Source organism: Sprattus sprattus (assembly GCF_963457725.1).
Source record: "Sprattus sprattus genome assembly, chromosome: 3".
Taxonomy (NCBI): Eukaryota; Metazoa; Chordata; class Actinopteri; order Clupeiformes; family Clupeidae; genus Sprattus; species Sprattus sprattus.
Window position 1 is genome coordinate 38,730,644 of NC_137922.1, and position 17,500 is coordinate 38,748,143.

Genomic DNA, 17,500 nt, shown 5'->3' on the forward strand with positions numbered 1-17,500 from the left:
AAGTCAGTTGGCCCTGGTCACATACTACGTTACTCTGATTGGTTCTAGGTATATCCAATTGAGCTGGTTTGTTGAAACACGCCCCATAATCACAGCCCAATGGAGCAGTATCAGACTCATATTCTGACTAGAATTATGAGTATGACATTGTCAGGCTAAAAGGATGTATTAACTGCAACACAAATATTTTGGGAAATAATTAAAGTACCCCACACATAACTGTACATGAACTTGAATTGAAATATTCAATGTAGATTTATAAATATCTCACTAATATAAGGAAAATAAAAGTAATATGCAAACAAATTGTGATTTCCAGTAATAAAATTGAACTTTGCAGTAAATAATGCACGCCTTAACGTTGGGACTCGAACCGGGAACCTTGGGGTCAACTCTTCTCTCATAAATGAATATATTGAAATATTCAATGTAGAATTATCCATATCTCACTAATATAAGGTAAATACCTCCTGGACCACCAGCTTACATCTCTGGAACGGAATAGCCTTGTTCCAGGCTGCTGTACTGGTTCTAGCTCCAAGACCACTCTTCCCATGCTGCACTCGGCCCACGATATCCCTGTACTTGAGTGCTGCCTTTGCCTGCTTGGTTGCTTCCAGTGGGGTCCACTTCCTCCCAGTAGCCAGGATGGGGGCAGCTTGGGCTACAAATGGATCACTCAAATCCAATAGCATCATCTCCAGTCTAACTTTGGCGCACTTAAACTCCTCTGCTAGACTGGAAATGGGCAGTTCTAATACTCCTTTGCCTAGAGCCCTATACTGCTGAAGCACCTGGGAAGCCCAAGCCACTTCCTTGCATATGAGCTGAACTACCAGACATCCGAATACCAGCCGTAAGAACCTAGTTTTGGAACTTGGAGCAAGTTAACTTGTTGTAATTATTGAATATTCTAATTGGGCACTTCCACAACAATCCTCAGGTTCAAGTGGACCAACTACTCCTCAGATGATTCTACTTATAACCTAAAATGTATTTAGAGGCATCGACTGTCCCTTTTAAGGTCTTGCTTCATCAACCCACTGTCACAACTACAAGTTATATCAAATATTTACTACATCAATAAAATACAATAAAAAAAGAGTCTATAGCATTCCTTTCTTTTTACAATTGATATTGATAGTTTGTATACAAACATTGATAATTACTTAAACTTGAGGGCAGTGAGCAAAACATCCAGATCTCCTTGTGGATATTAACCCCACACGCAATGATTTTGAACTGCTTTTTACAGATACATGGCACAGGGAGAGAAAGAAATTCGCACCAGCGTATGCCAATATTTATTATGTTATTATATTATCATTATGGCTCACTGGGAGCACACACTGTTTAGAACGTTGACCTTTTGCCCTGGCCTCTATTTTAGATAATTGGATGACATTTTTAGAGTCTGGTCCAGTAGGAGTGGCTCTTTTGAAGAGAACTTCACAAAGATTTTCTGGAAATGAATGAAGCAGTCAGTTAATTGATCAAGCTTTTCTGGAAGTTGATGTAGCTTTTATGAAACTGATATAACTTGTTAAGCTGATGTGTTTCTTCTGTATCTATTCCACAATATCATGCTACATATGAAGGTTAGCTCATTACTTGTGATAGGATTTAATGAATGGAAGTTTTATCTGATAATGTGGAATTTCTTCAGGGGTGGAAATCAGTCCATTGTTAATGGGAGTTGTTTTCCATTTGATGGAAGTGCATTGATAATTTCCATTGTTTCCCCTGCATTAGTATTGCAGGTTAGCCAATCATTTTTAATGTCGTGGTGCCACATTTTTACTCTGCTTGGGTTTTTGGTATGGCATTACCTATTACCTATGACCTTTCACCTCCTTTCATGTCTCCGGATCAATACTGGAATACACTTTTCCCAGTTCGTGTCTTGAGTGTCTAGCGGTGAAACTAAAACGTAAGGTAACTTTCGCAACCCGGTTTTCTGATACCATAGGAGAAGTGCCAAACCAGAACACCCTCCTTGCTGCATAAAGCAGGGAAGAGGTGTACTTGTTTTAATGAACCCAAATATGCTGTCACCTGTCACCCTGATATAGTAGGGCGGGGTTAACACTAGGACACAATTGTCATGGCTGCCAGCCAATAGGGCTGATAGTAAAGGCTTCTAATTAATAAGCCACCGTGCGAAGCCCATAGTGTGAGACACCTCATTCATGCTATCAGAGAACCAGCAAGTGACAAGTCGTGTAGAGAAAGAACACCTCAAAACGACCCGACGACGTTTTTAAACATTGAACTTTGGGTGTGCACTTAGATGGCTTGAATTGCTGCAAACACACACACTCACAGAAATAATTCTGAAGCGTAGTTGGCGTCCACGTGATAGTACACTGGGCTATGTTTCCACTGTTGTTCCAAAATCTGCGAAGAAGCAGCGGCATATTTTGAGTGTGGGAGTAGCCCATATGGGAGGAACCCGGTGTTGTACCCGATTCAGCACCCCCGTCAGAAGATGCACCCCCTTGACGCACCACTCGCTTGATCGGAAAGGAAAGCAGTTCGCCTAAACAAACGCAGGGAAAATACTATACTACGATTTCATTATTTGTGAAAGAGATGGAAGAGAAGAACACAAGTGATTAGAACTGTTCTAAAGAGTACAAACAACCGATGTTTTTCTTCCAAAAACCTCGGATAATAGCGAACGCAAAAGAACACCTTTTTGTCCTGTGGAAATATTTAGCTTACCCCAGCCATGACTACAAAATGAATTAACGTAATTTTGAATGAGCAAGTTGAATGTACTTGATAGGCGTTTCACAAGACTAAATAACGAAATGCAGTTTAGTATCTAACAGGAAGTGCAAATAAGCAGAACGTGCAGAATATGTGCATATGAATGGCAGTGGTATATAACATAATGAGATAGTAAATAATAAGATACAGTATGATACAGTACTCTGCTTACTCACTAGTCCCATGTCTGTACTCTGAAAAGTATTTGATGATCGGATCAACAGAATTCTTTTAAAGGGGGGGGGGGGGGGGGGGGGGGGTTGCATATAACGACAGGCCAATTTCATACCATGCAGAATAAGCACCCCCTGTTCAATTCTACTAGGAAGGTGGCACATGCATGAAACTCACTCTGCTTACTCATACTAGTCCCTTGGCTGTACTCTGAAAAGCATTTGATGTTGGGGTCAACAGAATTCTTTTAAACTTGGCTTTAAAAGAATTCTGTTGATCCGATCATCAAATGCTTTTCAGAGTACAGACATGGGACTAGTATGAGTAAGCAGAGTACTGTATCATACTGTATCTTATTATATAGGCAGGCTACTATCTCATTATGTATATACCACTGCCATTCATATGCACATATTCTGCACTTTCTGCTTATTTGCACTTCCTGTTAGATACTAAACTGCATTTCGTTATTTAGTCTTGTGAAACGCCGTGTCAAATACATTCAACTTGCTCATTCAAAATTACGTTAATTCATTTTGTAGTCATGGCTGGGGTAAGCTATATATTTCCACAGGACAAAAAGGTGTTCTTTTGCGTTCGCTATTATCCGAGGTTTTTGGAAGAAAAACATCGGTTGTTTGTACTCTTTAGAACAGTTCTTAAGACTGTCATCACTTGTGTTCTTCTCTTCCATCTCTTTCACAAATAATGAAATCGTAGTATAGTATTTTTCCCTGCGTTTGTTTAGGCGAACTGCTTTCCTTTCCGATCAAGCGAGTGGTGCGTCAAGGGGGTGCATCTTCTGACGGGGGTGCTGAATCGGGTACAACACCGGTCGTAAATGCAGTGGCAAGTCTGGCAACTCAATGTATTGCTAGCTTGCCATCTCTGTTGGCGTAAACAGGAGTTCTCAGATTGATGCTACTTTTAAACACGTTCATGGTATAACACCGTTAGCAGAAGACGAAATCTTTCAGGTAACTACTTGAGAGTAGTCTTGGGTTGTTGATGAAAGATGTTTTATGTTGACAGTAGCTAAAAATACACTAGAGGTATGCTTTCCTAGCATTGCGCCGCTAGCTAAGTAATCTAAATGCACCGCAAGGGTTAGTTCACAGCCTCTTGCATTCTCCTATCTTAAGTTAATCAGTTTCGCCAAAGTTGGGAATTAGCAACAAAGTGTGATTCGCATTTCCATTCTTTTGCTGCCTAAAGCTGTTTAAAAGCCCTGTCACTTTTGATTAGCAAGGAAATGACACTTGCAACATACACGCACGCTAACTAATGTTAGCCATTTCCTTGATTTTTGAAACCCCAAGATGACATTAGCTAACTTAATGCATTCACATGAAAGTAATTATGGGCCCTGTTACAACATGTGTAAACATTGCCAGTAACGGTTTTATGAATTTCGTTATTGAAGTGAACGGGCATGCAATGTTTAATGTGTTGTGCAATTCATATCCCTTGGGTTGCTAGCTAGCTATCTAGCATCTTAGATGGTTGAAGTAACATGGCATGCTCTTGGTTTGTTAAACTTTATAAACGATTTAGAGAAAATATATGTCTGTCTGTCCGAATGTATTTCATATAGTCAAACGCTTGGATGATTGCACCTTAAACCTATAATATATCGTAGAGTTGTAAGGCAACTTGCTAGCTCGATACAAATCACAGTTTTGCGTTAGCTGCCAGACGAGGCGAAATGCAACAAGTGACCTAGTAGAACTAACATACATTTTTGCACATTGTTGATTATAGCATGGCAACGTTAGCTATATTAGCTAATGTATGTGGCTAGGATAGCTAACAGGTAGTTGAAAACGAAACTAACAGAAAGGCGTCTTGAACTTGAATCCTTCCAGCCACATGACTTTCAGTTATTTTTGCTGATGTAGTGTTACAAGTTAAGTAACGTTAAATAGTTAACAAGTAAAACATTAAACACAGTTAAGTAATGCTGTATGCATTTTTGTTTTATTTTTTAAGTTTGTTGTGTTAGATAGAGTGTTCCAGGTGTTTCGTTCAATTTGTTAAATGTTTTTCAGACAATGAAAACGCTTAAAACAGATAAACACATAGAATATACAGAAGACCTAATGCCCTTATATTTTGAAAGGAGGTGGCGAATTCTTTGAACAAATTATCAACTATAAATTATCAATTTCATCAGTATTTTACTTATTGTATTGCATTTAAATATCTGTGTGCCGTGCCATCTGAAGCATGAGCGGCATGACTCAAACATACTTTGAAAAGCAATCATCTCTCCTTCTTTTGGCTGATGCTCTCTCGTAGCCCTTTCCATTTCCTTGATGGTCAATGGGTATCACATGAGAGTGGCAATTGCCAAACATTGGTTGCATCCAAGGCTACACCCATAGACTTGCAGTTAATCATGATAAGAACACCATTACACTCTCATATTTAAATAAATCCTCTAGTTTTAGCAGCATCATCACTGTCTCTGTGTGGCCATGTGGCATGTCTATTTGGGTTGGTATCACTCTAGGCTATATTTGTTTGGTAATTCCAGAGATATTGGTGCTATACTGAAAGCCATGAAATAATTCTATTATTTTACCTACCATTTTAGTTGTTTGTCATTGATTAGTGTGATGCTCTTGGGTTTGACTAAATATTTCATATTGATGGTTTGGAATTGTCATCTGGAATTGTCATCTGACATTGCCAAGACTTGGCTTTTGGTGCATTGATGGGCTTGTCCGCTTGTTTAGTGCACTGAAGGGCAACAAGGCTTGTCCCAAACACATTGAGTGAAAAGTCCAGAATCCGCATTTGTGATAATCCAGAAATGGTTCTGCTACATTCTTCAGTCATCATAAAGGACACTTGTGGACAAAGTTCAGAAATCCAGTTCACATTTCAGTATCCGACCTTGCCCTGTCACAGGAGGTGTATGAGCTGAAGGAGATGGAAACTTTTGTTGAATCGTTGTGATTATTACACGGCTCTTCTTAATGCTGTAGAATGCTCCATTCACTTGAATGGGGCTTCCCAACGTTCTGCGGTCAACTATTTTCCGATAACTGACCGTTGCTATGCAGTTAATGACCGCTGTCAAGGAAAGTGGCCTTTTTGCCTCTGATTCACATCTTTCGTAGCACTCCGCAAGTAGTACGGTAACTTATCAAGGGAGTTTCAGCGGACGGTTGAGCAGCTGTGTTCTAAAGAATGTTCAACTGTCTTTGAAGTTCAACGTCTTTGGCGAACTATTTCTCTGCTTGTTAACACTACGTATAGTAACAAAAACAAATACATTGTAAAAAGACACACTGTGTTAAGTAATTTTTTTTGTTTTAGCCGTATAATAAGTGGGATAATGTATAGAACGCCGGTCATTGTCGGGAAAATAAGCCCCTTCACGGTGAATCAACACCCCTCCGCTTCGCGTCGGGGTGCTGTTCACCCTGTCGGGGCTTGTTTTCCCGACAATGACCTGCGTTCTATACATTATCCCTTACTTATTACACGGCTCTTCTTAATGCTGTAGAATGCTCCATTCACTTGAATGGGGCTTCCCAACGTTCTGCGGTCAACTATTTTCCGATAACTGACCGTTGCTATGCAGTTAATGAGTTTCAGCGGACGGTTGAGCAGCTGTGTTCTAAAGAATGTTCAACTGTCTTTGAAGTTCAACGTCTTTGGCGAACTATTTCCCTGCTTTTTAACACTACGTATAGTAACAAAAACAAATACATTGTAAAAAGACACACTGTGTTAAGTAATTTTTTTAGTTTTAGCCGTATAATAAGCGGGATAATGTATAGAACGCCGGTCATTGTCGGGAAAATAAGCCCCTTCACGGTGAATCAACACCCCTCCGCTTCGCGTCGGGGTGCTGTTCGCCCTGTCGGGGCTTATTTTCCCGACAATGACCTGCGTTCTATACATTATCCCTTACATAATGACCATCTACTTGGCAAGAATGTGCTCATGGCAAATTCTGTCTCGCCTGAAAGTGGGAACCTTGTTTCTATTTCCAGAATGAAATGGATTCCCCTCGTTCTTTCTATGCCTGTTTTTGGCAAGCCCTTGGTTACATAAGACGTTGCAGATGAATGTGGTAAATCATTAATGTTTTCCGTCTGGGCCAATAGCTATTGTTCTCTCTCTTAAATAGGCCTGACTCCTCTTTTCCTGTTTCTAGACCTCTCACTCCACCTTTCTTTTCCATCACTTCCTCCTCTAATACGTCTACTTTTCTTCTCTCAACCTTTTTTCTCACTCTTTGCCATGCCCTCCCCCTGTTAGGAGATGGCGTTGTGGGCGCAGACACAGCAGCTTCAGGGGGAGGCTTTGCACCAGATGCAGTCTCTCTATGACCAGCACTTCCCCATCGAGGTCCGGCACTACCTGGCCCAGTGGATCGAGGCTCAGCCCTGGTGAGAGAGGCGCCGAGTGAGTGGGGGGGGTTTAAAGAAGAATGTAAGGTAGTTGTAGCAAGACTGCAAATCCCCTATGTAGCAGTAAAACCCAAGACTTGTGCCAGCTGGATTTCATGCAGCAAGCACCTCAAGGGACTCTCAGAGAGCATGGTGATGAGAAGAGATCTGTTTCTGTATTATATAGTTTACTACTTAACAAGGTTACATTCTTTCTGAGAAGTTATTTTAATCTGGTGTGTGTACACAAGCATATGTGGGTTGTGTGTTTTCCTTCCTAGGGATGCTGTTGACCATGAAAACACACAGGAGGAGTTCAAAGCCAAGCGCTTGTTGGAAAGTCTGATTCAGGAGCTGCAGAAGAGGGCAGAGCATACGGTGGGAGAGGATGGTTTCCTGCTCAAGATCAAACTGGGCCACTACGCCACCCAGCTTCAGGTATGCTGTACAGCACATGCACAGCTTCCAGTAGCTAGTGGTGTATACTTGCAAAAGCATATTGCCATTATTATTAGCTGTAGTAAGGAAAGACTTTCTTTCTCTAGGAGGAAAGGGTTTCTGAAAATGAGAAGTGCTTGATGTATTTGTGGTATGGGATGTTATGTGGAATCTTTCATGGCATTGAGAACCCTTCCGCTGATGATAATTGTGATTGTGACGGTGATCTAAAAAAGTACATTTTCTAACATGAAAGTGAGCACTTATTTACTGTGATAGTCGTGGTGCAACCGCACATGAACTGCACACTCCTGCCCCATGTTTGCAACCACTAGTGCACCCAAACAGACATGGTTTGCACACACACAAACATTCATACCACTGATTACAATTGGTTTCCTTCCTTATTGAACTGTTAATTGCCTAGACTGGCGGAGGGGACACTACACTACAAATGGTCTAGGCCAGGGGTCAGCAAGTAATTTGGGTCGCGGGCCAGTATTTTTCCTTGCCACTAGGTGACGGGCCTGTAACACCCACCAACGTAATAACTTCCCACCAACGTAATAACCCTGCCAACGTAATAAAAAAGTGTGCATTTCAGACGTAATAGCCCGGCCAACGTAATAATTTCCTGCCAACGTAATAATTCTTGCCTCCTGCCAACGTAATACACAGCTTCCTGCCAGCGTAATACTTATTACGTTGGCAGGAAATAATTACGTTGGTGGGAAGTGTAACACCCACCAACGTAAAGCTTCCCACCAACGTAAAAATCCTGCCAACGTTATAAAAAAAAGTGTGCATTTCAGATGTCATGGTCCGGCCAAGCTTGAGAAGTCTTATATTTTGTTACATTTTGTCCCACCAATGTAATACATTTGATCATCAATAGATTCCACTGGGTAGTAAGTTTTTATTTGTATTGAAGGGGCAAAGACATGTCAGGATTCTCATCTCTTATCTGACACATTTAACCATACAGATATATGCCTCTTTTCCACTGTTTTCTGGTAGGCCTTCGATTGTGCAGGCAAAATGAGCGTTTGTGCACAAACCGCCTTTAAGATAGCCTATTTAACTTTGTGACCTTAATTGACCATAGGCTACTCAGCACCCCCTCAACATCCAAATGACTCGAAAATGGTTGGAATCGTTTGTGCTTCGTTTGTGCACGATTGTGCAGGCAAAATTAACGTTTGTGCACAAACCGTTTTTATATAATTTAACTTTTAATTTTTTGGAAGTAGGTGACGCAGCACCCCGTCAACATCCAAATTACTCAAAAATGCTTGGAATTGTTTGTGCATGTGTGTGGGTAAAATTAACGTTTGTGCACAAACCATTTGTATGTCACTTTGTTTGGTTTTGTCATTTTATTTATGTTAAGTCCTAAAAGTTAAATATCTTAAAGACGGTTTGTGCACAAACGCTCATTTTGCCTGCACAATCGTGCACAAACGACGCACAAACGAATCAAAATACTTTTATTCATTAACTGGGCCCTGTTTCTCGACAGGTTAGTTGCTAACTAAGTAGCAACTTAGTAAGTTGCCAATGGGACATTGCATTGCAGCCAAGTAAGTTGCTAACTTAGTTAGCAACTAACCTGTCGAGAAACAGGGCCCTGAATTAGGGTTGCATTTGCATGTAGACTTTGTTGCCATCTAAGTTAACTTTGTTGCCATCACTATTTCTTTGTATTATTGTTCAAAACTGTATAATTAAATGTGTCAGACAAGAGATGAGAATGTCATTGGGAACAAAGTCTTCAATACAAATAAGAGCTTACTGCCCAGTGGAATCTATTAAGCAAATTATCAAATGTATTACATTGGTGGGACAAAATGTAACAAAATGTAAGACTTCTCAAGCTTGGTCAAGCTATTACATCTGAAATGCACACGTTTTTATTATGTTGGCAGGGTTATTACGTTGGTGGGAAGTTATTACATTGGTGGGTGTTACACTTCCCACCAACGTAATCATTTCGTGCCAATGTAATACTTATTACGTTGGCAGGAAGCTGTGTATTACGTTGGCAGGAGGCAAGAATTATTACGTTGGCAGGAAATTATTACATTGGCCGGGCTATTACGTCTAAAATGCACACTTTTTTATTACGTTGGCAGGGTTATTACGTTGGTGGGAAGTTATTACGTTGGTGGGTGTTACACTTCCCACCAACGTAATCATTTCCTGCCAATGTAATACTTATTACGTTGGCAGGAAGCTGTGTATTACGTTGGCAGGAGGCAAGAATTATTACTTTGGCAGGAAATGATTACGTTGGCCGGGCTATTACGTCTAAAATGCACACTTTTTTATTACGTTGGCAGGGTTATTACGTTGGTGGGAAGTTATTACGTTGGTGGGTGTTACACGGGCCAGAGTCTGGGTTACTGCCTATTTAAACCCTGCGATAGTTTCCCCTTACGTGACCTCGCAACAACTAGGCCTACGTGGAGAATGGATAGGTCTATTAAGAATAAAACCATGTGAATGAGCCCATTGGTGGTCTGTTTGAATAATTTCATTATTTAGATTAACTCTATCCTAGCCCCCTCTGTCAATATAGCCTTGCTTATTGTGAATAATAGCAATGCAGAGAGAAGTTAGCAAAGAATTATCAAACAATATCTTTGTCAAAAAGTCTGAAGAGGAAAGTTGACAACCAAAACAGAGCCTATAAAGTTGAATGGATAGACGATTTTGCGTTCATCTTACCCGGTTTCACTAATGGAAAGCTCATGTGTCTCATATGCAACGAAGTTGTTGCGGTTTGCAAAACATAAACTATGTCTTTTTATTTCACTCTGACGCAATAATTTTGTTACAACACTCCTGTCGGGCTGAAATTCAGTTAAAGACGAGTGATGAAATTAAGAATGCAAATCATGGTGCCCTGGTGTTCTCTCTCATTTCTGTTTAGCATCGGTAAAACCGGGAAAAAAAAAAAAAAAACTCTGCTACGATCGGAATAATCTGACGGGCCCCAAAATAATCGCTGGCGGGCCAGAATTGGCCCGGGGGCCGCCTGGTGCCGACCCATGGTCTAGGTATCTTGAACCCTATTAAAACTTTATATTTCAACCCTCACTCTGTCTCTGAGCTTTCAGGCAGAACCCACACATGTTGACGGCAACCGAGGCTCAGTCCGTCACAATTGGTGGCAGCGGTGGGATTTGGCCTACAGGACAGGAGTGAGTGGTTAAGAATTGTATCCTACAAACAGTAGGTTTTTGCTTCTTCCTGTGAGCTCGGAGTTTGTACAAACCATCGCCACATTAACACAATCTATCCTAATTCTGACTCTGACCAGCTAGCATTTCAGCGAGCCTACGCAAGCCTAGCAAGCCAACGCCAGCTAAAGCTTAAAGTTTGACTACTTCACCGCAATTGTAGCAAATATAAATCCATAAAATCAAGCTTTGTCTCCCAGCATCGCCCACACCCCTCTGCCTCCCATCCCGGGCCCTCCACACAGTCGGCACCCCATCGACGACTTCTCCCTCTTGACATGACAACCTCCACCGTGGTCATTGGCAGCTCCATGGTCAGAGATGTCTACATCCCCCCTTCACCTAGTGGTCCCTGCAAGGTTCACTGCTTCCCTGGAGCCAGGGTCCGTGACATTCACTGTAGACTCCCAAGCATCCTAGCCGGCTTCACCAAGATCTGCACCATAATTGTACATGTGGGCACCAACAACATCAGATTGAGACAGTCAGAAGTCCTGAAGGCGGACTTTACAGCTCTCCTCACTGCCTACATGGACACAGGAAGGTGGATTGTCATCTCTGGGCCTCTCTCTACCTACCGGAAAGGTGCTGAGAGATGGTCCAGACTATTCAACCTCCTGCACCTCACTAAACATTGACTTTGTTAGCAACTACAACCTCTTCTGGGAGAGACCCGGCCTGCCGAAGCAAGGAGCGGAGCCAGTCTGCTCTCGGGCAACATTAGGATCACCCTAAGGCATTGGGGCGACACTGGTAAAGAAGGTAGAGAAGTCGTTCAGCAATAAGAAGGTAGCTAGTTCGATTCCCACTGTCGAAGCGTCCTTGAGCAAGACACTGAACCCCTAATTGCTCCTGATGTGCAGTGGCCATAAGTGTAGATGTAAAAAATGTATATACAAACTTGTAAGTCTCTTTGGATAAAAGCGTCTGCTAAATGACTTAATGTAATTTAAATGTAATATATTGACATCCTGTAGATAACATCACAGAGCATTACTGCGATGGTTTTACCTTGTTTGGATATCATTCCATAGTTCTAAAGTGCCAGCCTCCTGTTCTGACATTAACTGTGTACAGTATAGGCCACCCAAGCAATGTCCCACTTTTCCAACTTTTCGGAACTACCCTCCATTTTCCACACAAACTACGATAAGATTCTTATCTCTGGTGATATTAACATACATGTGGATAATGGGAACGACTCAAAGACCAGGGATTTTATGAATCTCTTGAATTCCATGGACTCTACTCGGCACATTACTGAACCCACACACAACCGTGGCCACACCCTTGATCTAGTGATTACAAAGAGTCTTACAACTGTTATTTCTGACCACTTTTGTATTTTCTTTACGACACTGGTACCTAAAGTAAAAAATAGTGCCTAATGCGTTAATTAAAATTAGAAACGTTATCTTAACTCTGCAGCAGCTGAGAATTTCAAAGTTATGATGAACATAACTAGTACTAAAAACCCAGAGGAGGGGCCATGGTGTGTTAATGATCTAGTAACTACACTCAATACAAAATTAAGGACAGCACTTGACTCTGTAGCACCTTTGAAACTAAAAAAGGTTTTAGTTAAACAAAAAGCAATGAAATGAGGAAATAATTCAAATTTAAGAGATCTTGCAGAAGGTCTGAGCGTACATGGAGAAAGACCAAGCTACTGGTCCATTTTAATATTTTTAAGGAATATCTTTCATTCTTTTATAAAGCAGGAGGATAAGAAGGATAATTCCTCGAAAATCGATATCTATACACTTTAACAATTCTAGGGTGCTGTTTTCAACAATTGACAGCCTTATAAATCCTGATCCCAAAGTAGATGATAGTCTCTTTTCCACCTTCAAATGTGCAAAATTTCTGATCCCCTTCCACCATTTTATAACAGTAAGAGCTTTTTTACACTGGCTGATACAGAAAATGCTGAGCAAAGTAGTTTCACAACTCCAGTAGACCCATCTCCAACCTTCTCTTTCAAGCAAAATCCTGGAAAAAATTGTCCTTAAACAGTTAAATAATTTCCTATATGCTAAATGTGCCTTTGACTAGGGCTGAACGATTAATTGCATTTGCGATAAAATCGCGATATGAAAAAACGCGCTTTTGTACCCGCAACGTGCGCGATTACAATGTGGTCTAAAAAAAAAAATAGATCTTAAGATGGTAAATTTTGCACACAGTGTTTAAAAAGTGCATGCCTTGTGTTTATACTAACAATGACGTTGTTTAAATTACCTTTGACACTGTCGATCATGATATCCTTATTGATAAACTTGGTTAAGGACCTTTCTAACTGGCCAGAGTGCCAGAGCCTTGTAAGGGTCCTTGACAATGATCGAGTGCATCCTGCATGTTAGCCAGTGCTCTACACTCCCTCGAGAGATGAGAGAAACATCTGGGGTCTGCCCAGCATCTCTGCAGCTCCTCGATATATTGGGCGGTGGAACTTTTAAGAAAGCTCTTTGAGGAGCCACCTGGACAGGTGCTGCTTCCAACCTCAGATGTGCCAAATCCATGTTTATAGCAGGCCTGACTGACCTCTGGCTAGTCTAGGAGACCTCCGGTGACCTGTGGCTAGTCTCCTGGAAGTAGGGATCAGAGGAGTGGGAGATCTTATCCTTTTATCTTTTTTTTTTGCATGTTACTACTCCTCATGAATGCTTGGAATGCAATGTTTTTAAACGATGCATAAAGTCATCTGTAAGTTTGTTATGGGCATGAACTGTTATTTGACCATCAGTATGATTTTCTTTCTAGAACACGTATGACCGCTGTCCCCTGGAGCTTGTTCGCTGCATCAAGCACATTCTGTGCACAGAGGAGAGACTGGTGCAGGCTACTAATAATGTGAGTAAGATTGGCACATACATGTATGCACATACATTCAACACACTATTGCATTGGTTACACAGTACAATCAACACACTAATGCATTGGATTCACAGTAAATGTACACATTGTTAACCGCTCAGTTGCATGCAGAGTAGGAATTGAGCTGTGAGCGAATAATGTATATGTAATGCAGACAAATATTGGTCAAAACACACACATTCTGCTAATGCATATACATACACACACATACATACGCACACGCACACGCAAGTTTGTACCATACGACGCAGAGGCATGCATCGTCCTTACAATCATTATATCATTCTGAAGTCCTCACGACAAGTAGCTATCTGTGTGAAACTCCATGGTTGATCTAGGCCTGTGTTGCTCTTCCTCTGTCTGGTTAGGTGAACTCTAGCAGGGGTGGGGTGGTGGACAGCACGTCTCAAAAGTACCAGCAAATCAACCAGACGTTTGAGGAGTTGCGTGTGATGACTCAGGACACTGAGAACGAGCTGCGCAAGCTTCAGCACAGCCAGGAGTACTTCATCATTCAGTACCAAGAGAGCCTACGGATACAGGGTAACACGCACATGCATATAGTCACACTTCGGTGAACTGACTGATTGCAAAATGATCCACCATTTTCAAATTTGGGCCCTAGCTCTGTTCCATCTGTCTGTCTCTCATTTATCCTGCTCCACTCCACTGCACTCAACTCTACTCCACTCTCTCTCCAGCTCAGCTGACTAATCTGTCCACCCTCAACCCGGCTGAGCGCGTGCAGAGAGAGACGACCCTGCAAGGCAAGCGCACCACACTGGAAGGCTGGCTCACGCGCGAGGCCAACACGCTGCAGAAGTTCCGACAGGTACGGTACGCCTGTCACACACACACACACACACACACACACACACACACACACACACACACACACACACACACACACACACACACGCGCAGACAAGCACATCACCACAGAGACTTGCCTGAGCGGAGGTAAGGGTGGAGTTCACTTTCAAAGAGATACCGTAATTGTGATGACTCCCTTTGTCTGCCTCAGGACCTGGCTGAGAAGCAGCAGAACACGATGGCTCTGTTACGGAAACAGCAGACGGTGGTTCTAGACGACGAGCTGATTCAGTGGAAGAGACGCCAACAGCTTGCCGGGAACGGCGGACCTGCAGAGGGCGGACTGGATGTACTGCAGTCCTGGTATGCAGACAGACAGACATGTGGGCACAAGATGCTTGTTCTTAGCAAAGCAGTGTTTGCTTTTCCACAGTCACATATGCATGTAGGAGTAGACTGGCCAACCATGGTCCATATGGGAAGTGATGAATACATTGAAATGCAAAATTATAAGAGGAGTGTGTTTGTGTAGGTGTGAGAAGCTTGCTGACATGATCTGGCAGAATCGTCAGCAAATCCGGCGGGTAGAGCATCTGACCCAGCAGCTCCCCATCCCAGGGCCCACTGAGGACCTCCTCAAGGAACTCAACGCCACCATCACCGACATCATATCGGCTTTAGTCACCAGGTTTGTGTGTGTGTGTGTGTGTGTGTGTGTGTGTGTGTGTGTGTGTGTGTGTGTGTGTGTGTGTGTGTGTGTGTGTGTGTGTGTGTGTGTTTGTGCACGCATAGCCATATATATATGAGTCTCTGGTTTAATTGTCCATCTCCATCTCTCTGGTTTAATTGTCCAACATGATCGTAAAATGCGTATTTTGGCTTCAGCTGTTGCAGGAACAATACAGACTAACAGTAGCAGTTATTTGGTTTTAAGTTGGCTGTGCATGTGTGTCTGCAGCACCTTCATCATAGAGAAGCAGCCCCCTCAGGTCCTGAAGACTCAGACCAAGTTTGCAGCCACAGTGCGGCTGCTGGTGGGGGGCAAACTCAACGTGCACATGAACCCCCCGCAGGTCAAGGCCACCATCATCAATGAGCAGCAGGCCAAAGCGCTGCTCAAGAACGAGAGCACCAGAAAGTGAGCGCATGCGTACTCTGACCTATTGTATTGACTCATGAGTTGCTCAGTGTTGATGTTGATTGCTTAATAAGTCATACAGATCTGATGGAGCCAGGAGGCCAGTTGTTATCAATTAAACTGCCCTATAGCTGCTGCCTATTTTCAGTTATTTAATAAAGATTAGTTATACAATCATCTGTTAAAAGCTTTTAAAGCAGTTGGATTTTGTATGTTCTGTAGTGAAGATGGTAAGCAATTTCCAAAGCCTTTTTTGTTTAGATGCAGAATCAGAATATAGAGAACGTAACCTTGTGTAAGTTCTCTACAGGCCTTACACATGTGAAGGTCTTTATTCTATGAGTTTATTCACAACCTCTTATCCTGTTTTATGTCTGCACAACCCACATGAAAAACCAGCAGGAAGTTTTCTTTTGATAGTCACTGACTTCCAAGAAGAATTCTAAGATGGCTGCAGCTGCTAAATCAAAGCTCCCTGCCATGTGGTGTAGTTTAGGGGTCTTTTTTCTGTACACAAAAACGCATCATGTGTGTTACAGTGACAGCAGTGGGGAGATCCTGAATAATAACTGTGTGATGGAGTATCACCAGACCACAGGCACCCTCAGTGCACACTTCAGAAACATGGTAAGTTGTCCAAGTGAGCCTCCCGCCCGAATCGTACGATTCCTCTTTCCAGAATTCCCTTACTACTTTCCTCTTGGAAACTCATTGATGAGCAATTCTGAATATACAACATCAATACATGTGTTTGCTATTGACACGACAAGTCATCAATCATGGACGTCAACCATGTGTCTGCAGGATGGAGTAAATCATAGCGTGGCCCCTGTAGAATTTCCACCAAAATCCCCCCCCCCACCCCACCTGTTGCAATCTGTATGTTTCTAAGCGAGGTGTTTGCTTCTCTTACAGTCTCTGAAGCGTATTAAACGGTCGGACAGGCGTGGGACTGAGTCCGTGACTGAGGAGAAATTTACGATTCTGTTTGAGTCACAGTTCAGCGTGGGGGGAAATGAACTCGTCTTTCATGTCAAGGTAAAACAAAAAAATTGTCACACACATTCACACACAAACGCATTCTCAGAGACAGTCACTCAGTATGTAGTGTGTTTTCATTAGTACACAAAGTACTTGTAAAAGGAACCCTATAGGGGTATGAAGAAACAAACAAAAACAAAGGGCTTAATAATATAGGCTAAATGTATAGCTGATAAGTCAACAACCAGATCTCTACATTATCTTTGACTATGTCTATTTCAGGATCCTGTGTTTGTCAATACAATATGTGTTCTCCCCTTTCTTTCTGTTCTAATAGAGATGTGACCTGTATATGTACAACACAATTGCGCTGTGTGTGTGTGAGAGAGAGAGAGAAAAAGAGAGTTTCGAGGTTGAGGTGGCATAGTGAAAAGAAGATTTTCTTTTTTTTTTTAAGCGTATTCGTGCTCATTTTATTCATGGCTCTTGAGCCTTCAGAATTAAAATAAAGCTCTCGCATGGGGTTGGAATTCTTAATACCTTCTAGGAATTGAACCTCAGCTTTCAAAATGAAGTCACTCAAGAATGCAAAGACTCCAAGACCTTATTGTTCTAATTTTGATGTTTTTATGTATGTACACAACCCTTCAAAGCGGCAT

At 42.0% G+C, this 17,500-nt stretch overlaps 1 protein-coding gene across 1 annotated transcript in view; it reads left to right on the top strand.

Annotated features, from left to right (window-relative positions):
- The first annotated feature begins 3,782 nt into the window (after positions 1–3,782).
- Positions 3,783–17,500, top strand: part of LOC308363043 (signal transducer and activator of transcription 5B-like) — a 19,064-nt gene continuing 5,346 nt past the window's right edge. Inside the window, exons 1-11 of the mRNA XM_080835807.1 lie at positions 3,783–3,923; positions 7,222–7,352; positions 7,634–7,790; positions 13,796–13,885; positions 14,278–14,452; positions 14,611–14,741; positions 14,934–15,085; positions 15,255–15,410; positions 15,681–15,860; positions 16,400–16,487; positions 16,776–16,898. Coding sequence (XP_080691933.1) covers positions 7,225–7,352; positions 7,634–7,790; positions 13,796–13,885; positions 14,278–14,452; positions 14,611–14,741; positions 14,934–15,085; positions 15,255–15,410; positions 15,681–15,860; positions 16,400–16,487; positions 16,776–16,898 — 1,380 coding nt within the window. The 5' untranslated portion in view covers positions 3,783–3,923; positions 7,222–7,224. The remainder of the gene's footprint in view (positions 3,924–7,221; positions 7,353–7,633; positions 7,791–13,795; positions 13,886–14,277; positions 14,453–14,610; positions 14,742–14,933; positions 15,086–15,254; positions 15,411–15,680; positions 15,861–16,399; positions 16,488–16,775; positions 16,899–17,500) is intronic.